General features: G+C 38.2%; 1 protein-coding gene across 3 annotated transcripts in view; it reads right to left on the bottom strand.

The window, feature by feature from the left end:
* The window catches only part of fign (fidgetin), a 37157-nt gene extending 18914 nt beyond the window's left edge, over positions 1 to 18243 (bottom strand). Inside the window, exons 1-2 of one of the 3 annotated variants that reach the window (XM_021322330.2) lie at positions 18021 to 18109; positions 17116 to 17150 (exon numbers count right to left, since the gene is read on the bottom strand). In XM_021322330.2, coding sequence (XP_021178005.2) covers positions 17116 to 17140 — 25 coding nt within the window. In that variant the 5' untranslated portion in view covers positions 17141 to 17150; positions 18021 to 18109. Of the gene's footprint in view, positions 1 to 12017; positions 12097 to 17115; positions 17151 to 18020 lie in introns of those variants that run through there. The other 2 variants (XM_012874021.3, XM_021322331.2) reach the window with 2 other exon arrangements.
* Positions 18244 to 22154: the final 3911 nt, after the last annotated feature.

Genomic DNA, 22154 nt, shown 5'->3' with positions numbered 1-22154 from the left:
CATGACTTTTTGTCATAGTATATCATTTGGGGACATTTCATTAAATTGGGGAAAAAAAAGGGAAAACCACTTGTCCCTGAGCAGACTCTAGTAGATACCAGAAAGGGTGAATGTATTACAGCAATGCTTATCCCCTCGTTATTCGCTAATACAAAATGCTAAAGGTAGCGTAAAATGTCAGTACTGTACTCCTTGCTGCTCTCTTCTGGTAGTGTTGTAAGCACTTTTCCACAGCTGTTTAACCATGGAAGCATTTTTGCAACAGAAACAGACTAAATCAGTGTCTTATGTACCTTAATATTAATGTGTTTGCATGTCCTCAGAACTAGAAACACACAGCACTGTCACCCGTGCAGGATGGTGAGCTCAAAGCGATATTATTCCACTTGAGTAACATAATTTTGTGCAAAGTGTTGACCTCTGATTTGAGGTCACTGAGGCAGATGCATCACTGTAGCAACAATTTAAAAAGCTGATTCAGACTCACATACTTTAAGTTTTACCTGCATGGCTAAATACTTCCTGAACAAAGATACACAGACTTTCCAAAGCAGACAGTGGCGAACAAGAGGAGTCAGACTGAACCAACTTTAAGGTGGAAGGGAATGACAATAGACCATAAGCAATTACTTGCTTCTTTTTTATATATATTCTAAGATGTTCTATTACAAAAAGTAAAATTAACCTGATGAATTAGTTTGATGCGGGGAATAATATTTTTTTGTGTCAAAAACAATATCAGCAAAAACAAGTACTTCTAAAAATATAAGAGCAATTATTGATCTTTGTATAGTAATCAGTGGTATATGTTCTACAACAAATGCTTATTCAATCTGACCTGTTTCCGATTAAAAATCCTACTTTTTAAAATTCTCCACCAGGAAACTATGGACGTGGTTACTGGACTCCACACAGAAAGACCTAAAGCTGGGATTCAGATCCAGGACCTTCCTGCTGCAAGGCAGAAGTGTGAACAGCTGTGCCATTGTGCTTCCAGTGGTTTAGCATATGTTAGAAAAACCCAAAGACATTTAAAACTAGGAGAGCAGAACACAGAGGCTGCGTTTGAACTCAGGAGCTGCATTATTCTGTCAGCGCAACTCATCCAGCTTCCTCACTGAGAAACATTGACGTCGAACATGTCTGAACCATAGGAAGAGTGGGGAATATGAGCAAATTGTTACTTCAAAGAAAAGCAACAATTGTTTGATTTTTTTTTTTTTACACTGTAGACCCTTTCCATTGAAGAATATGACAAGTCAGTTTTTTTGTTTAAAAAAATATATGCAGTGATTTTTGGAGTACATTTGTTTAACTTGAAACCAATTTAAATATCTTTTTATAAATATCTGTAAATGATAAAAAAAAGTTAAATAAAAAGATTTCCTTTTTTAAATCTCACCAAATATTTCTAATCTGTGATCTGATTTATTCAAGTCATTTCATTTCAGATTTTTTTCTATTGTTTGTAGTGTACACTCTGTTGTGCATTCAGGGGAACCGCACTTCTGGTCTTGTTGTATATTTTTACGATCATGCGTTTTGTTCGGTTAAATAATAAAAAGGAAGATGCATCTTTGTAGATCTAGTCGATAAAGGTGATCTGACGAAGATCCAAGTAGGATGAAAACTTTGACAATGAATTCTGCACAGATCAAGAGTTCGGGCTATCTATTCATGTTATGCTACTATTCTATTAGGAAATGGATGAGTTAAAAAATACATAAACCAACAAACTGAAAAGCAAATGTTTTAGTTGATAGAAACTGCCTTTCACTGAATGATACCCATAGATTAATACTGATCTGTAGCTTTACCATTATTATTGCTCCTAGTGACCACTACAATCTTTTAAACACAGAAGAGACAGCTCATTGCATCATATCAAGTATAGCTTATTAGCAAAAAATATATTGCTACGGCTCATCAGCATAGCTGAAGTCCATCATATACCTGCAGGATCATTAACCACCATTTACTAATATGCAGTTTGCAGTATGAAAATAAAACAACAACAAAAACCGTCTCGATAATTTAGCCTTGCATTCCTAGAAATTTTAAAGAACTGTAAAAAAATTTAAATAATTTCTATGCAGCAATTAATATTCAAACTTTGTCTATTGCAAAATGTATTCATAAGTACGGTATAGCCGGGGAAAAAATGGTACTCGAGTTATTATTTATACTGAGAGGAGAATAAAAACTGTAAACCACTGTGAGGCAGCAGGATAAGAGACGTCTTCAGAGAGTTCGGAGCTTTGGCATAAATGAGAGTTGTGCAAAGAAAATTATTCCACAGCATTCCTTAATAGATTATGAAATGAAGGAAAGAAAAAGGGTCAATTTGTGTCACAAAGCAATTGTGAAAAATAAATGAGATAATTAACAGAAATCAAGAGGAGGACATTTCAAATATGTCTCTGTTTTCTTTGTTCAACACAGAATCTCTTTGTGCTATCCATCCATGTCTCAGGTAAGACTTGAAGACTCGCACAAAAATAAATTACAAGCAAAAGAACAATATTTCCTCCTTTTCATTATTGTGCAGTTCTTTATGTGGCTTAAAAAACATGGCAGTTCCACAATGTGCTACATTTGCATGTTCAGAATTCAACCAATTAAAAGCTAATTAATTAGACACAATTCTATTAAGAAACAAATCCCAGTCATCAATATACCCAACCAAGGGTCACCCATTGCTTAAATGCAAATTGGCTCCTTGCACCACGTGTACTAAAGAATAGCACAATAGCACTATTGGAAGTCACAATAAACAGTTTGGCACGCATGTATTTGTTGGAGCATGAACTCATCAGTGCTGATTGATTTTACTTCCCTGGATAGAAAGCTGAGCCGTCGCTTCGACATACAGATCTCTATCAAGTAGCCGCTTCTAGGAAAGATCTTAATTCCCTCTGGTGATCGTCCTGTTATGGTAAACACTCTTACGAATTCTTCCTGAAAAGCTTCCAGTCGTGTAAGAACGAGAAGACACACACACTCAAATTCTGCCATAATTAGTCTAATATTTTAGTTTTCAGAGTGCTGAAATGTGCACATAATTGTGTACTCTGTATTTGGGTTTTGTCAATGGTTCACATGTTACCAGTGATGAACCGATCAGAGCTCCTGCGCCCAATTTCCCAGAAACCAATTTTGAGAAGCTCTGTTCTGCTGATGCTGATTTCAGCAGACTTCAGCAGATTCAGATTTCTGTTTAAGAATACTGAATAAAAATTTTTTTAACTGTCCTGGAAACAACATTTTATATAAAACAAACTGTCTGGAGTTCCATAGCTGCCTCTCTTACTGCATCAGTAAGAAATCTATAATTACAATAAAGTTACAATAAAGTCCACCTTTATTGTAAAAATAAGACCTTATTTTACCAATTCATAAAATACAATACAGCTCAATAACTTTTTTGTACACCTGAAATACATAAAAATGATAACAAGACATTACATTTCCCACAGGATCCATTGAGGGAAATGCTAACAGTTTTGTCTGAATATTCAAGAGGAGAAAACATCTCTGATCTACTTTGTTTTGGACTATAAAATAATTCATTCACTCACTGATTGCAACTAAAAGCAAGCCTTCTATCGCCTTTATGCAAACGATCATTAATTATTGTTACTGGGCCCAGAGGAGATGTCACACAGTGTGTGTGAGAGAGCAGTTGGTGTTAACACGGTTCTGAAGAGACACAGCTTTATCTGAAAACAAAGAAAATGATTTTCAAACAGTCTGTAGCATCTTATATTAATGTTTAGCATCAGAAAAAAGGACCTGATCAAAGATCAACATAATTAGTGTTAGATCCGATGTGTGGGCTGGTCCGGAAAAGGTCTGATCATAGGTCAAGAGCCAAGCAAGCATAAAAATCCGGCAATTTCAGTTGATTTGTCCATGCATACAATGCATACCTTGATGTACTTTAAGGTGTAAGGTTTAGCATCACTACTGATCAACATGACGAAATAAATAGGGAAAACAGCATGCTTTTCTATATAATATGTTTTCTGTGTCCTGAATGTCTAATTTGTTGTTGAACAACTTCTTTTATTTGAGTATAACTGTCAATTAACCTTAACCAAAATTAAAAGGCAAAACTTAATATGATTATGTTAGAAAAATTCTACTGTCACAACACTCTTCCTTAGCAAGCAAAAAAAAAAAAAAAAAAAAAAACAACAACATTGAATGCTAAAGTCTGTCTTAGTCTTGATAGATAGGGTCCTAGTTGAATGTGACTTCCTTTTAGTGAAGTAAGTTTAAACTATCATTATTAGATGTGAAGGTGAAAGCTTTAAGCCGGATATCTGATGCATCTATATTTGAGGCACTTATTTTAGGGTACAAAGGGATGTAGTTGTGCTAAGTGGCACTACTTTGTTGACAGAGTCTGCTAATAACGACATTGGTGAGCTAACACATTACACTTGATTACAAAAAAGACAGAACATTGTTTGGCACCCCATTATGTATTTGGCTGACAAAAAAACAGTAACTTAGACCATATGGTGTGAATAAGTTCTGAGCACTGTGGGGATACTACTACCGGCTAACAGTTAGTCATTATTGGGAGCTTGGGAGCTACAGTAAAGTGTTTTACAGTAAAGCATTTTGTATATTTTTTGGCATCAAAACCTTAGAATTAAAGACGATTTAGCCCAATAATACTAATACCTCTGGCAGACATTTTATTTGACCAATTTGTCTTTTTCTGACTGTAAGGAACATTTTTGGAGGGGCCCTGCCACAGTGCCAAATTTAATCTAATAGAGAATCTGTGGGAGCTAAAGATTAGGGTGATGGAAAGAAGGCCTTTCAATCGCTGAGACTTGGAGCTCATCAACAGCAATAAATCAGTAAAATAAATCAACAGAAATAAACCAGCAAAATTGAAACATGCAAAAACCCGGTCAGCAATTATAAGGAGGTTTTGATTGTTTCAATGCCGATAAAGATTTCTCCACTGATTATTGAAAAGGGTATAGGTAATTTCTGATATGCCATATTGTACAACAAAAGTTGAATTAAAAAAAAAAAATCCCTATGAGGAAAAATTCTTCTTTATAGCTCAGTTTTGGATTTACTCCGCAAGAAAGAAAAATGGAAGATATTTTGTTTTCTGCAAAATTCATGTATCATCTCATGAACAACATGCATAGTCACACTCCTAATGCTTCATGTTGTCTCATTGCACGGCTCAAATGTTTTCCTCACTACAGCCTGCATGTCTGTCTTGCATTTGGCAGCTTTCCCTGTGATACTCTGAATTCTTATAAAAGAAAGTGGGCAAACGGCCTATTGGCAGAAATACAGCACAAAAAAAAAAAAAAACATTCACTCCTCTGTCTATTTGTTAGGTTCTTGCCTTTGTTACGAGTTAGGTGCTTACCGTTAAATAAACTGTTGAATAAATCTGCCTCTGGGTAGTGCAAGCTCTCTTGATGAATTGTGAACAGCCAAACAGCGAAACGAAAGGATACTGGTCTACTTTGTACAAGGCAATTCATGCAGCCTTGTTCATTTGGGTATGCATGAAGAAACAATATCCTACTGGGAGCACTCTGAGTTTCAAACACTCGGGGTCAACTACACGAGCAGATTCCACATGTGTAGTCTGTGGCCACTGAGGTCTGGAATCTACCTCCCTCCTGGCTGGGTGACGTTGCATGTTCTATTTCCAGACCGAGGGTTGAAGTGAGGCTGCAGGGAGTGTAACACTGACCTACATGACCTGTGGCCTAGAAAAGCTGCCTGAAGCGCCGCACACTAAAAACTCCTCACTCCTTATTATGCAGTCTTCCAAAGGCGAGCAAAACCCGTTGCGCATAGCATATGTCTTTTGATGCCAAATGATTTGCATCCTTTTTCTTATTCACGTCTTTGACTTGTCACTGCACACTGCGCCGTTGTCGGAGCCAGATGCCCACTCGATGAAGTCTCAAGTGGGAAGACGGAAAAGAAAGCAGAAGAGGAAAAACTGTTTTACTTTCAGGCCCTGTGTCTACAGGCCACATGTCTCCAGTCATCTGTCACTAGTTTACATACATACTATGACACTTCCCCTCTCAGTGGGAACCCGTTGTCACCACTCGCCCGCCAGCGAGGGCTTACTGGGTGCTGGATGGGTCTCCCCCAGGTACCTTTGGGGAGCCGCATTAGACCTAACTGACAGACTGACAGCAGCGTGCAGACACACATGCACACAGTCCATCCCTTTTTCCAAGCGACGCTCCCTCTTCCTGCAGCGCAACAGTTCACATTCTCCCAAGGCGCAGCACACTTTGCATAAAGCAGTGACTTTGCTTTACATCAATTTTTTTTTTTTTTCAGACGCAAAATTATTTTTCAACCCTCTAGCCTCTTTGTGCTACGTGGAAGTTTTGAAATGAATAATGGAAACAACAGAGCTGAAGACTCAAGGGATCCATTTAAAGATGTGGGAGAGGCGATGCAGTCAGGGTTTGGGCTGCAGAATATCACGCTCCAAGTAAATGAGTCTACTATTATTCGGCACTTTATAGAACTGCTGGTTTAAAGCATGTGCAAAGCTAACAGTGCCAAGAATTATTTAGCATTAATGCATTTTACTCTAAGTAAGAACAACAATAGGAATAATAAATAAATAAAAACAACTAAATGGTGATTTGTCACGGTGGGTGGAAAAAAAGAATCTGTGGCCTAACTGACCTGGACGCACTGCACAGCTCTTACTCTGCAGATTGAACGATACATACTGCCGAACACAACATGCAGGACCGGTCAACAGGACAAATGGATTTATTTCCTCCATGAAAGCGGGAGTTTAAGCTATTTTTGGCTCTTCTCAGCAAAAACTGCCGTTTGGTATTTCCATCCCGGCTTTCCAGATCCTTACAACAGCTATGACAAGTCAACATGACTCCCTGAGGTGATTTCCTGATAAAGAACACAAAAGAAGTGTCGACCCTCATAAAGCCCAGTGATGACTGTGAAGCATTAGGTGTTTATTTTTTGCCCCATTTTCCTTTCCTGATTTAAATAAATTAAAAATGAGGTGGGGCCCAAAGAGGGATTATCAAATAAAAACATTCAGAAATGATTCCAACACACTCAAAAACTACTGTATATGAATAGAGATGTAACCGTATTAACCAGGGAAATCCAGTCATTGTCCCATTGGTCAACACAACTGATCAATCTAAGCACTGTCAAATAACAGAAACAACAGTCTTCACTTTAAATGTTACTAAAGGAAGATGTTTCAGTATTAACTATTTTCAGTACCAGTGGTGTGTTAAAGCATAAGTAAGTGCAAGAAGCTATCTAAAAAGAAACTGTGTTTGCTATTATACTCAAACATGCCTGTGGCTTTTTTTCTGGCTGCAAGAGAAAGCAAAATTTTAAGCAGACAACAGAAAGACAGAACGGACAAAAGTGCAGTTGTTCTATTCCTTTCGTTTTTAGATTTGGAGATGCTGGCAGACCTTTGGTAATTTTCGGCTGTTTGGACATGTAAGGTGTTTAGTCCATTTAAAACAAAGTGTAGTTCATTTAGTGTGGTTTGTTTGTGTAAATGTGAACAGAGCAATCGCACTGGGTGGGAACCAAAACAATCATACCAAGTCCGTTGGGGGAAGTTGGTATCAAAATGAGTCCAAATTAACCCTATAGTATAAATGTGATCCAATCTCGATCCAACAGTTTTTTTTCCTCTGTAATGTTTTATCTTATGTTCTGCTCATTGATAATGTTTGTTTTGTACGTGGACAGCACTTTGAATCATCTTGTTTCTGAAAGTGCTACATAAATAAACTTGCCTTGCGCTACCAGGTATATGCTGTAAGCTCGCTTGCAAATGCCTCCCTGTAGTCAGGTTGGCGTTGCATTGTGGGACACAAGGCTGCTAAATACTCAACGAGAAACAAGACTGCGGTCATTTTGTTCTACAGCCCTGTCTTTGAGCGTCTCCCTGCATGTTCTTCTTAAGGGGTGTCTGTCCACTGTACTGTGACTGGATGTTGGAGAAGGGAAAATGTCTCACAAATCTGTGGAACTGCAGTCGCGCTGTCCTGCAGTTCAACTTTGGTAATATAAGCGGTCGAACATGGCAATTCTGCTCACTTGCGTCATTTACTCTATAAATTATCCAAGCGGGGCAGTCGCGCCCTCGTAGCACCGCATGTCCCAGATGTTTGCAGTCTTTACAAATAGCGTCAGAGCACACCGTGAGATATTGTGTGTCTGCTTCTCAACTTAGAGATCTCCGCGTGCTCGGCTCTCTGTGCCCCCCTCCCCAGTCTGCCCGCCAGGTCTGACAGGGGCGGACTTCTGCAGCTGCGCGTCTCATGCACTATGTATAGACAGAGCCCAAATTAACTTTTTCGTGTTCTTCCCACCTCGACTACGAGAAAAACAATATTTGTTCTCGTGGAGTATGTAGCGGCCTTCATGCAACTTTCAAGACATCTTCTAAAAATCATTCAGTATTCTTCTCAGATAATATTGCATAAAATAGTACAGAGAAACACACTAATGATATAATTTAATTATCAGTGCTTTCTACTAGTTCAGAACACAGAATCTGCTTCCTGTATTTACATTTGGTTCTCCTATCCTGGACGAACTTGACCAATAAGCAGACTGAACATTTTCAAGTGGTTTGTCGTGACGGGTTTCGGTTCGCTTGGAGTTTCTGTGTGAAATGGAATTAAATCACCTGAAAAAGTTACAAGTTACCAAACTGATTTGGACTAACGCCGGCTGGTCAGTAATATAAAATGCAGTTATATTGCGACCTCTACCTTACATAGTGACATGATGTCGCCATAAATGTTCGATCGCACCATGAAGGCTAGAATATGTTGCTACACTTATATCTTCTTCTGGCTCTTCAAGAGAAATCGGAATTGGCTTAAATTGGTAATTGCATGTCAAAGTTTTAAAAACAACGTAAATCAGAAACGGGCAACACATTTCTGCCTGGTGCATCTTGATTTCTGAAACTTCTTCGTGTGTGGGGATTAATCTAGCAAAAAAAAAGCAAAGAACAAACACTTTGCCTTTCTTTCCCTAAATGACCCAGCGCCCTGCCTTTCTTCAGCACAGACTGGTGTAGTCATGTCACCATGCCACTGTACACACCAGCTGCCTCGCCAAGGCCTGACACCTTAAACCTCCATGACGGCACACACAAACACACACACACACAAATACACACACCCCTCTATCCCTGCTTCCCTCCAGACATCCTCGTCCCCCTCCTCTCTACACCATCAGGCAAACCCCAACCCGTCCTCTCTCGTCGCTGGCACTCGAGGCTCCCTCTGCTCGCGCCTGGCATGGGGCCAACCTGTCAGCCACCCAGCACCACCGAGAATGAATGAATCACTAAGAACTTTGAGAAAAGCACTGATCGCTCACATCTCATCTGATCATCGCTTCAGCTAATTGTCTCAAATTGATATTTAAGACAATTAGCGGCGGGGAAGGGGGGGGGCTTACAAATGGGAGGAAGAGAAAGAGAAGAGATGAGCTTTTATATTCACACGCATGCTCTTGAATGTCGATGTCGAAGTAAACCCAAGCATGTATTTTAATACATGAATTATAAAAGTATAGTTAACCTGTCACGAGAACTATAAAGTAATCCGATTTTATTTGAAAACAGTATAGTCAAAGTGAGTTGTAGTTCCTGTCTAAATTTTGAAGAAGTCAGAGACAGATCAGTCAAGTGTCTTCATAATTTAAGGTTTTTTTGTTGAAGATGAATTTAAATCTACAAAAGAGGACAGTTATGTCCAAAACAGTCCACATAAAGCTAACTTTCCATCATACCGTTCTACATTTGAAATTCAACATTCTCCAGAACAAAGCGCAGCCACCCCCACGCCCCCCACCCAACACCATCACCACCATCACCCCCTGACCTGTCGTTGCACGCTGGTGGTCAGCTGGCTAAAAAGGCTCCCATATTTTCTACTCACTTGCAAAGCAGACCAATTCAGCCTTTTGGTACTATTTGGTGTCATGCAGAGTTAAAAAAAAAAAGACACCCCTCATTAGCCTCATTAAACTAATGCTGTTTTAAAAATACAGTAGGCAAGCTATGACTAAATTTGGAGTTTGATGATCCCATATTTCTCCAAAGTCTACATATATGTATGTATAAAAATCACAAGACGAACAAAAATTCTCAGATAAGATTAATTTAACTGTAATAATCATTAAGTTGGATTTTTGTAGCACAGAGGAATATTATAGCTTTTTGTTTAAACCTAAGCAAATTAAAGTTGTCAGTTTAGGTAATAAATTATGGCTTTAAGGTTCTGTGTAAATACTATGATATCATCAAACTATGATATCATGTCTGTTAATTTCTCTACAATAACCGATTCAGAAAATAAATATATTCATATGTAATCGTCCAGTGAAAGGCGGGCTGCTTTTTATTTAATCTCCCAAACAGTTTTTACAAAAAAACAAAACAAACAAAAAAAAAAACCCAGAGAGAAACACCTTGAAAGAAGGACAGGAACAGTGGCCTCCCCTCACCAAGGTTATTCAGTGATAAGCAACAGTACTCAGGCAGACAATGACAGCCAAACGTAGGAGCTATTTTCAAAAGTCACTAAATTGTAGATTTTGTTAATCATACACTCTAAATATGTTGGGTCCTCAGCCAGAGAGGGACAGCCTGTATCTGTTTAAAGAAGCAAATCATAGGTGGGGGAGCAGATTTGGACGTGTACTCATTTAGCACAGGCAAATAACATGCTCATGCTGTCATCTGGGGCTGTGGAAAGCTCCTACATTCAGACCATACGCATGCAACAACATTGGAATGACGCACTCTGCTAGAAATCGCAAGCATTGGATCATAAAACTGTTTAAAAAGGATGAAAAAAGGGCTGGTTTTGCAAATTATAAAATGTCTAGAATCATCAGTTTTAATTATACAGAGCATAAACATCTGAATAGTGGTCTTAAGTTAAATAAAGACTTAAAAATCCCCATTTCTTTTGGTCACTTGACAAGAAAAAAAAAAACTAGAACTTTGCATCACTAATTAAAATGTAAACAGTGTAATGAGGACATCAGTGATTTAGGCAAACGTCTCTTTGGCAGCCACAGGGGGTATGATAATTACAGAGGCAAATCTATGAATGCACATGAATCTCCTACAAGTCCAGATTAAAAGCCTTAGCGCTAAACCTAGTTTGGTACACCTGGGGATTGTCTATTCTAGCCAATCCCCAACAGGCTCTGAGCTGCCTCGTCTTCTTATGAGTGCAGAGACACCTCATGTGAGGGAGATGAAACAAAGCCCCTATTTCAACGTGTTGGAAAGGGGAAGAACAAGGAGTTTAAGGCAACAAAAGCAGCACTTTGAGTAAATAATATACCAACCAATGGCCTGAATAAAGCAGCCCAGCCCATATAGCACAAGTTTGCTTAATCAGGTAAAGCAAACCCTGAACACTTTAAGGATGCTATGTTTTTAATCAACGAAATGTAGGATAGCATGTGTGGATTCATTTCTATTAAACAAAAGAAAACATTTAAATTAAAATGTTACTACATACTGAGCATGGGAAGGTTTCTGGTATCATTACACACGAAATGTTTTAAAAATGTAAAACTGATAATATGTACCAAGTCCTTTTAATGAGAAGCCAGAACAAGTGCCAGGGTGACCAGAATCGCACATCACATCAGTCAACCTTTTAATGACATAGTTGAATATCATCTGCATAAAAGTGATAAGGAACATGTGTCTTTTAAGCTACATCAGCTGGACAGGCTGTCCACACTAGTCCACTGTTTATCTAAGATTAGAGAATCGCTTTCTCTAACAAGCAATTACCTTGTTTCAAACGTCAAAAAGACTGAGACCATGATTAGAGCTCCTCCGGAACTACATAGAAAAATCGCCCAAGTTCTTGTTTCTTCAATTTCAACTCCTAAGTCCAGAATTCAAGATCTTGGGTTACTATTCGATTGTTCCCTGGGCTTTGACACACATGTAAAGGCTCTGTCTCATTCCTGCTTCTTTCATTTGAAGAGCATTTCTGAACTGCGACACATGGTCTCTTCAGCCGAACTGGAAAAAATAATACATGCATTTATGTCATTGCGTTTCTATTGTTGCAATGCCCTTTTTACTGGTTTGGATAAACCATCCCTCTCATGCCTGCAAGCCATACAAAATGCTGAGGCCAGACTACTTACACATTCCAGCAAAAACGCTCATATGACCTCCATTTTATTTTCCTTACAATGACTACAAATAGAATTTAGGACTTGTTTAAAAATTCTCACACTATCAAAGAGTTAAACAGTCAGGCCCCAGATAACTTATCTGATCTTCTCACAAAATATACTGCTGCTCGCTGTCTTCGTTCAGAGGCTTTGGAGCTTCAGGTTGTTCCGCGTACAAGACTTAAAACCAAGGGGGACCAAGTCTTAAAGTCTGCAGCAGCAAGCCTGTGGAACAGTCCACCTCTACAGCTATATTTAGTTGACTCTGTTGACTCTTTTAAATTGCAGTTAAAAACTTCCCTGTTTAACCATGCTTTTTGTTGATTGTTTATTTTCGTTGTGTGGTTTATTATTTTATTCTATCTTCTTTTAATCGACATTTAATCTTAACAGGTATATAATTGGTTTTCTGTACAGTGCTTTGTGATGGTTTTCTCTGCGGTGTAGGCTTCGCAAATAAACTTTACTTATTTACTAACACTGCCCCTCCCACACTCTTTGTCGTGCACTTCAGGTCAACTGGTAAAAAAAAAGAAGAAGCCACTTATGCTTTTCCCTCATTTATAAAATACACATTTTGCTGTTTAGCATCTACTTTCTCTAGGGAATACACAATAAGAGGGCTGTTTTTCATGTATTGCTAGCATAATATAAGTTTCTAATGATAGTTTTAGAAAATTAACTGGAACAACTGTTTTACAGCTGCTGCTCTCACGTTCGGCAGTGAGATGTTGCTGCATTCTCAGATGGCTGTCCCTAAATCACCTGCTGCTGTGCACTGCTGGTCAGCTGGGAGAAAAGCTCTTATTGCAAACTGTCTTAAACCCACAGTTAGTTAGCCACAAGGAGTATCGTGTTAAGCTGCTGACTTAAAGGGTGACTACCTGAACAGATAGCCCAACTAATGAACCAGCTAATATTGTCATATTTGTGTCATTGCTTAAAAAGTGTATTTACAAATTAATAAAATTAGAAGACGCTATTTCTAAATTTCAGTTTAAGTCTAATTGAAAAGATCCAAACAGGGTACAGACAACAATATTAAAACTAAAAGTCAATATATTATTTTTTATAGTAGTAGGGAAGTTTTCTTTTTTTAATAAATGGAATTACAGTATGTAATCCTGATTGTATTATGTTTGTGTTAACACCGTTATACCTTTCCACACTTAGTCATGAGAATTCCTCACAAAACTCTCTTCTCTAATATTATACATTAGCACACAGCTCTATAAAAAAATGAAGAGATCTATTCAAAATATCTAGTTTCCCCTATTTTATTATTTGTAGGTATCCGTTTGAGATTTTATTTGTATCATCAGTAGCTTCCTACAAACTACTGATGATATTTATTTCCAAATTTCAAATAAAACAATTTAAAATTTCTGGCTTTTATATGCAGAAAATTGCAAATGGTGACTTTACAAAAAAATGCAGTGTTTTCAACCCATCAAATAACACAAGAAAAAACGTTCATATGAATTTTTAAACAACACCATAGCTCTATTTTATTTATTTTTTTACTTTAGGAAGAGTTCAGAAATCCATATTAGGGAGGATAAGACAGATCCTCGGTCATAGTTTGAATACATTTTGGCAAGATCTCCACTGGTATTTAAAAATGCTGCTTGATTCAGGGGAACACCCAATCAGTATTTCATTATGTAGAACAACGTGCGCTTGTGTTGAGATTCAGCAGACAATGCAGGAAAAGCTTTCACACATGTAGAGGAGCTAAGTTCAGAAACATTAACTGTGATCTCTTTTTTTTTTTTATTTAAGCTCTATAAAGTTTAATTTGGAGCAAGCAGAAGACATTTTTTGTCTTTTACTAGCCGGCCTACAGTTATTAGTCCTGTAAAATCAATTTAAATGAATTTGTATATTTTGCTTATGAGAAGAAATGATTTACATCATAGACTGGTAGCTACAAGCAGTCAAATGTAGGCACATGCATTTTAAAAATGTCTGTGCCATATGCTGTCACTCAGAGGGGGAAAAAAACAAGTCTGAGCAGACAGTCACTGTGTCTAAATGAGATGGTAGGAGGAGGAAGAGGAGGAGGGGAAGGAAAAGGGAGGATGTCAAGGATCCATGGTCCTTCATCTTTGCAGTAGAGCAAACACGTCCCTCAGTATAGCAACAGACAGCTGCCTCCACCTTCTAACGCAGTCCAACTTAAATCACTGCGAGAATTGTCAGTGTAGAGAGAAAACGCACAAAGATAACATTGCAGGCTGCCATGAGGGAAACGAGAGAGATGTGGAAACAAGAAAAGGAGAGACATAGACAAAGAGAGAGGAGGGAGGGGAAACGTGTTGAAAGACTGGAGTTTTTTTCAGTTTTTTTTTTTTTTTTAGCTGAGGTCTTACTCCTGTGGGGACTCTTTTGCTTTTTATACATAAAAAAAAAACAGCAAAGACACCGCTTAACATATTTCCTTAAAGCTGACAATCCTGCTCTCATCAGATTTAATATAGTCAGTGGCTTATAAGGGATTTCTTGTAGTTACGGTCCTATAGATCCGAGTGTAAAGATGAACATTTCATCAATTCACAAAGCTTCTGCAGACATCGACTTCAGTGTTAGCCTTTTTGATTTTCATTGTTGAAGTGTCAGGTCTGTTGTATACGTGTTTCCCTTCATTTTTAGGGACGTGTGAAGCCGCACACTTCAGATTACAGACACAACAGTCAGAGAAGCTAAAATGCTGGGTAAGAGCACATCAAGTTATTACGTCCAAGATGTATCGAGGATGCACATCACTGAATATTTTTCTGTGTGTACTTTGGTGCATCTTGAAATAACAGGTAGTCAAAAGATTATTGTAACATTTCTGTTAGGCAAATCAGCTGACTCCAACTTGACGAAAAGTGTACCTTTAAAGTTTCAAGTTTTACTGAAGTATTAAATAGTTTTCTCGCAATCTGCCTATATAATTCGACACCAGAAATGCATGTGCCTTCGCTTTTTTCAGCAAAGCTTTCCTTTGTATTTTGGACTAAAAGGATTCAAAATGTATTTACCTTGTTACTTTTAGCTATCACTCTTTACAAAAAAAATAAGACAAACAGCAAAAAAGTTGATGAAGAAATTGAGGGGAGGAAGGGGGGGACGGGGGAAGGCGTCTGTTTCCCCCCCCCCCCCTCGTGTCAAGCAAAAGCGGGAGTTTTTATCGCAGATGTTATCCTATCAGAAATAAACATCGCTGCCAGCGTTCTTTCTATGCACATCCGAGGTGTCTGGGGTTAAGTAAGGATCTGCAAGAGTCGCCTAACGCTCTGCAGGAGCTCAGGCGTGGAGCCCTTCAGGAGATTGAACTCTGAAATGTATGCTCAGGCACTTCTTAATTATCAGGGGTCAAACGCTGAGAAGTATGAGAAATACCAGATTATTCTTAACACGCAGATAAATTTAATAACGGGATTTTTTTTTTTTTTTGCTAAAAGCAGATTTATTGAGAGTTGATGCGAAAATGTGAAGTTGAAATACACGCGTTGCTATTTTTCTTTTATGTTGTCATTTCATTTAATCCAGCCAAAATACAAACAGAACCCGTCTGCTGTTTACGTCTGAGAAGCTTGTATCAAAACCCATTCAGTAGATACCCATCACACATGCATGGAGAAACACAAATATGACGATACGTTCAAAATACAAGCAACAGATTTAATACCCACTTTAGAAAAAAACAAATTACAACAAAACACTTACACATAATGAATGTGATGGTAATGTCCTTTTTTTTTTTTTTTAACCAACGACTGACGAATGCTGGAATGCAGGGTTTTCGTTTTGTTGTTTTTTTTGAAGAGGAGTGAAAACACACTTCAGCTCACTGATGGTAATGTTTAATTTCCTCTCAGAGCAAAACATGCAAATGAACTGCAAGAACACAATTAAGTGAGTTGTTTGTAACTGGGAGGTGGAGGACAGGTTCACACAGGACAGAACGTTTGCAGGGGGAGAGAATCGCACAACTTGTTACGTACCCCCCCTCCCCATACACACACACACACCCACCACCCGACTTTGTGTCCATTTACTGACTTGTCACAAATAATTACCGCTGGAACAAAGAATGAGAACTATTTCTGACATTTGAAGCGACATGTGCGAGGAGATCTTATTTCGTTTCAACTCGTGTTGGAAGGACAACTGAAAAAAGTCATCCCTTATTTGATGTTTGAAAATCAACCCAAATGGGACTTTATTGTCATAATGACATATTTTAGTTTAGTGTGCATGATAGCTAAATGAAATTACAATGCACCTAACTGTGGAACTACAACAGTACGTGTACATTTTAAATATTCGGATAGCTTGTGAGCTGTTGCTGTGGCATTACATGAGTAAAGTATATATCTGATAGTTGGGCAAGAAATGTTTTTTTTTTCTAAAGTAAGATAAAAGCACTCTATTCCAAAAACCATGAAAATAGTTGGGATTTAAAATGTGTTTCTTAATGCAGATTTGCAAGGGACTAGGAATGCATTTATTTTGTCAAGTGTTATGCATGCAAGATGACTGTAAAAGTTGCACAGCACTTAATGAAATAGCAAGCAAAATTAAAATGAAGGCAAATGCTTCTGCAAACTCAAATTTTGAAAAAACTGATAATGCCAGTGGCACGAAATCAAAAACACAGCATTCTGTCATATCTGGTCATTAAAATATCAAGCCTGCATTAAAGAAGCTTAGCAAGATGAAGCATGCAGACAAACAGACAATAAAAAAAAAAACATACTGCAATAACATATTTTCTCCACCCAAAATATGACAAACAACAACAATAACAAATATATATATATATATATATATAAAACAATGAATATAATTGCAAATTGAACATAGGCCTACCATAAATACTGCTGCTAGTGATCATGTCTTCAAGCCTAAAAACAAAAGGAGAGGGGGGAAAAAAACAGCAGAATCGGAATTTTCACGAGGTGGAATTCCAAAGGTTGCTTCTCATTACAGCCACTTTTTTTTCCCCTTCAGCTATCAGATTTCACAACTTAAAAAGGGGCTCCGTTGTTCTTTTCCTTAAGCGCTCATTTAGGCCGTATAATTAAGAATAATGTTTTAAAAAAAAATCAAAACCAAATGATTTCAGGGAATAAAAAGAAAAGAGGAAGCAATTCCCGTGAACGGAGACGCGATGAGTGGAATGGCTGTCACTTCTTGCGCTGAGTAGAAACTAGAGAATAAGGAAGCATGTGAGGGACTGTAGATGACATAAAACACACATTCTTCAAGCCGCCCATTAAGAGGAAGAGACTAAAGCAGCGTGAAGCCCCCCTCCTCCCTTTACGTTTAAAATAGATTACTTGCCAGCAGTTGTCCCACTAAGAGCGCAATGACAGCCCATCTTTCTATTAACCTCCCGCCTGCAGTTCCAGCGGCCGCTTTTTATTCAGGCTGACATGCAAAAAAAAAAAAAAAAAAACTTCCCGATGCAGGAAAGTTATTTAGTAAAAGAGAGCCTGGATCCAGACGTCAAAACTACGCAGGGAGCCGCGGGAATAACAAAGTCGGGTTTAACTACAAAAAAACATATATCTTCCTTTTTTTTTTTTAGATTGCGTGCTATTTGGTGCGGGAGATAATAAAATATAAAGCACGCAGGAAGAGCGTCCGCAGACAGACAGCGCTGCAGCCCGGAGATGCGCGGCAGCACCGTCTCTCTCTCAGCGTTCCAAGGAGCTGCTCAGTTTCTCTTTCTGTAATTTGTTCGCATCCCTGGCAGACGGAGCGGGACTCACCTGTGTGAGGTGACAGGGCAGCGTCACGGCTTAGGGGACCATCGATCCTCGGAACGCAGGGACGAATGCGGGGCTCGCCGCGATCAAGCGTGGCTGCTCGCGATTTGAAACCATTCCAAGTTAGTGAGGGGAAGACTGACCACAGCCTCTGCCATGTTGGAATTCCAAACCCTGGACAGCTGCTCCACTGACTGAAGGCAGCACGCCGCGCCACTGCGCATGTTCTGTCCGGTGAGAGCCAAATTCAAAGAAAGTCCCCCCCCATGAGCAGCAGTTAAATGTGTTCAACTGTCCGTGCGTGTTTTACTGATGTGGTTGTGAAACCAAAGAAGGGGTCATTACTTTGAATATAATAATAATAATAATAATAATAATAATAATAATAATAATAATAATAATAATAATAATAATAATAATTGATTCCATGTTTGTAATCAAAAAACAGACGATCCAGATTTTAATATTAAGTTTGTATTTTCTTTTTAAACTAGTTATTTAAACCACCGGCAGAGGAGCAGCAAAAATAGTTGTTTTTTTACTCCCATATTCTGACACCTTCCACATCTTACATAACCTTATTCACGTGTTGCTAGTAACTTCTTGTACAGCAATTGCCCTCAGAATATGAAAAAAAAAAAACGTGACAAGAAAAGTCTCTCTGCAAATTCTTCAAAATTTGTAATCCTTATTTACTTATTGGTAAAAACATGGAATACAAAAAAATTTTAATTCTTTTGTTTAGTTTATCAGTGTCTGCTGAAAAAGATAAAGCCAAAATTAAATGTTTGCAAGTGAAACAGCTTGGAGTCCAAGCTAACATTTAGCATTTTAAAACAAACCAAACCTTTGTGTGCGTGTGTTTAGTACGAGTGTTTGAGGCTGCACTGTAGAAAAGTTGTTAATACCTGCACCAAAAAAGTCCTGGGTTCAAATGCTGGTCAGCGTGCTTTCTGCTTGAAATTTCGCACGTTATCCCATGCATATGTTCTTCCAAGGTACTCCGGCTTTCTGACAAAGCCCAAAAACATAAACATTTGTCTCTCCAAATTGCCCTTAGGTGTAGGTGTGTCTGTGCATGGTGGTATGTCCTGTGTGTCTCTGTGTAGACATGTCACACCATTAAATGACAGGTTAAATCAGAGATCTCAAAGCGAGGTTCTGTCAAACACCTATCAGCAGTAAACATCTAGTCTGCTGTAGTTAACTATTTTGGTGTCTTTATTAATACCCCTATTACACTATTTCTTATTTGCCTAGAAAAATGTGTGCCTTTAAGCATTCCCTTCCTACACATATGACTCAGAAGCATACACTATTTTATTTAATCATCTCATAAAATAGTGCATTACAACTCGGAAAGGCTACATATACTGTACACTCTTGTAAAATCAATTCAAGTTACACCCAAAACATGCATAATATTGTCACCTAATCTCTATGCAGACATTTTGTCTACGCTGATGAAAGACCTTGAGAAGCTGAATAGTCGAAGCGGCTCCATCAGACCTGTTTTCAGATTAATTCAGCTAATAATTATTTGAACAATTGGGGGCAATCATAGACTGTGTACGTAGAATGCACTGAACTTCTATTTCCAGAATATTAACAATAGAAAAAAATTATAACATAAAACAGGGATGGCAGGATAAAAATAATGTACCACGTTTAGGCACTATAGTTAAGTTTTACATTCTCTTTCAAATGATGCATCTTCAAAAATGACACACATATCCTATAGGCATGATGTGACTTGCAAGAAGCACTAAATCTCCTTCTGTATAGATCAATTTAAGATTTTTTTTTTTAGATACACTACACGGCAAGACAAGAAACAGGATGGCAGAAGTTTAGTAGTCCGGATCAGTTGGTTCAGTGAAGTTGTAAACTGAAGCTAGCGACCAATCCAAGAGGGTACAAGACCAAAATGGACCCTGCTGAAAAACTCAAATTAAAAAGACTTTTAAAATAGGTAGAGGTTTATATGAAAGCTATAATATAAGGTATAAAAAAATGTTGTAGGTCCTCTGGACGGGTACTTCATTGTTGAAATGTTTTTTTTTATTCTCGAAGAGACTTCTTCAGTCTAAAGAGTTTCAGTTAAACTCGGCAGTGGTGCCTTCACATAGTGGATCAACAGGTGTAACAGCGACGTTCAAAACTGCTTGTTCACAAGCAAAAGAGGACCAGATTGCTACCAACCAATCGTTAGTGCTCTGATGGCTGCTTATTGTTCCTAGTCGTCCTCAAAAAAACAGCATTGTAAGAGGAGGACAATTGGACCCGGATGCCAACACCCTGTTTAACGACAGGTGGTTTCTCTTCACAAGAATGGCTTCCTTTACTCCCCTTCCTAACCAACGTTCTTCTCTATCCAGGATGCAAACATCTTTATACCTAAAAAGTGACCGCTGGCCTGCAGATAAATGTAAACCGCCGAACTATTGGCCTTATGATGTTGCTCTTCTGTGCTGTGACATCCTTTTGGCCAGTGGAAACTTTGAACAACCAGTTTTGATTGTCACCGTTAAACTTGTTGATCCACTATGGAAAAGTACTGCTTATAAGGCTAAGTTTACGTACAACTCCTCAGATTGAACAAGTCTCTTGGAGAAGAGTTGCATTTTTCAACAAAGAAGAACCCAAAGGCCTACTGAATTTCTTTTTTTTTTTTCTGCCCGGATTATTGAGATGCATCCGGACACTTTGAACCTATAAATAACTTGAAACTTAGCAAATTGGTTCCTTTGAGTGTTTTTAAGCTGAGAATGAGATGCTTTGAGTTGGACTCCCTCACATGTCAATGTTTTAATTGAGATTTCATTGTAAGTGCATATTTGGCTTTCATGTGTGTGTCTTTGTACGTATGTACTGATGTGATGTAATTTTGATGCCTGTCTTGGCCAGGTCTCCCTTGCAAAAGAGATTTTTAATCTCAATGGGTATTACCTTGTTAAATAAAGGATAAATAAAATGAAATAAAAAAAAATAATGTGAAGCTTTGTTCCGTATTCCTATTAGATCAGAAATGACCCTCTTTCTAAAAGTTTGGATTTCTTCCTTTGATACAAAGCCATTTAATATAAAGATTAGACTTGAGAAGAGTCTTTTGACAGTCTGTGTAATACAATTCTTAAAAAAAAAAACATTTGTTATTTATTTGTCTGCGTTGATTTTTTTTCTGCCTGCTACTCTGTCTTTATCCCACAGTGCAAAAACATACATCCTGATACTAAACTGACCTTGGGATTAAGAGTGGGATTTGCCTACTTTTTCAGGAGCAGCTGAAACCCAAACAGGATGGAAAATGAATGGATAAATGAACAGATGAATGAATGTTTGCAAGACTCGCAGGAAAGTTCTTTCATTTTTGCCCATCAGGTCCACGAAAACAGATTTCTTTCACTACCAAATGGAGAGTGAGTGTTGCTACATGTAACTTTGGCATAACATAAGTCTAAAGAAATGTATTCTTTCTGTTTATATGAATCCAAATGATAGACAGAGACTTTACCCTCATTCCCATTGTCTCGACGTTTGCTAGGTTCTGATCCTAAATAAATCACCCGTAGGCTAATTTTAAAATTCAAAACATGTTTGTTTTTTATGGACAATGCACTGCAACAAAAATAATCCTTATTCCAAGACACAGAAAAGTTAATTACCGTCATCACTGAGTGCAACTTGGAGGAGATCAGGAGTAAGATGGAGAATGTCAGAGGGTATCGCACTCACAGTAGATTTTGGAAAGGGTGCAGCAGGAGAGAAGTTGGTTCATCTCAAATTTTAGCATCTTAACCATTTCTAGCAAATACTATGTATTTTAAAACAAAACTAATCAACATTTGGTTTTGTTTATCATTAATAGCTTCTGGGGCTACCCAGTAGAGCAGCTGTTACCAACATCTGCACCGAAGAGGTCCTGTGTTTAAATACTGGTTGGCGGTCTTTCGGGTTGACGTTTTGCATGTTCTCCCATACGTGAGTTCTTCCAGGATACTCTAGCTTTGTTGCACAGCCCAAAGTGTGACAGCAGCAAGAGAAGCAGCTGCTGTCACACTGTTTCTTATGTTCCCTTGATAGATTCCTGAATCTGGAAAGTGTTGAGGAAAAATTAAGATGTTGTGATGAGTACTT

Source organism: Fundulus heteroclitus, chromosome 7 (assembly GCF_011125445.2).
Source record: "Fundulus heteroclitus isolate FHET01 chromosome 7, MU-UCD_Fhet_4.1, whole genome shotgun sequence".
NCBI lineage: Eukaryota > Metazoa > Chordata > Actinopteri > Cyprinodontiformes > Fundulidae > Fundulus > Fundulus heteroclitus.
The sequence above is the reverse complement of the archived record's forward strand: the minus strand, read 5'-3'. Positions and strand labels throughout refer to the sequence as shown.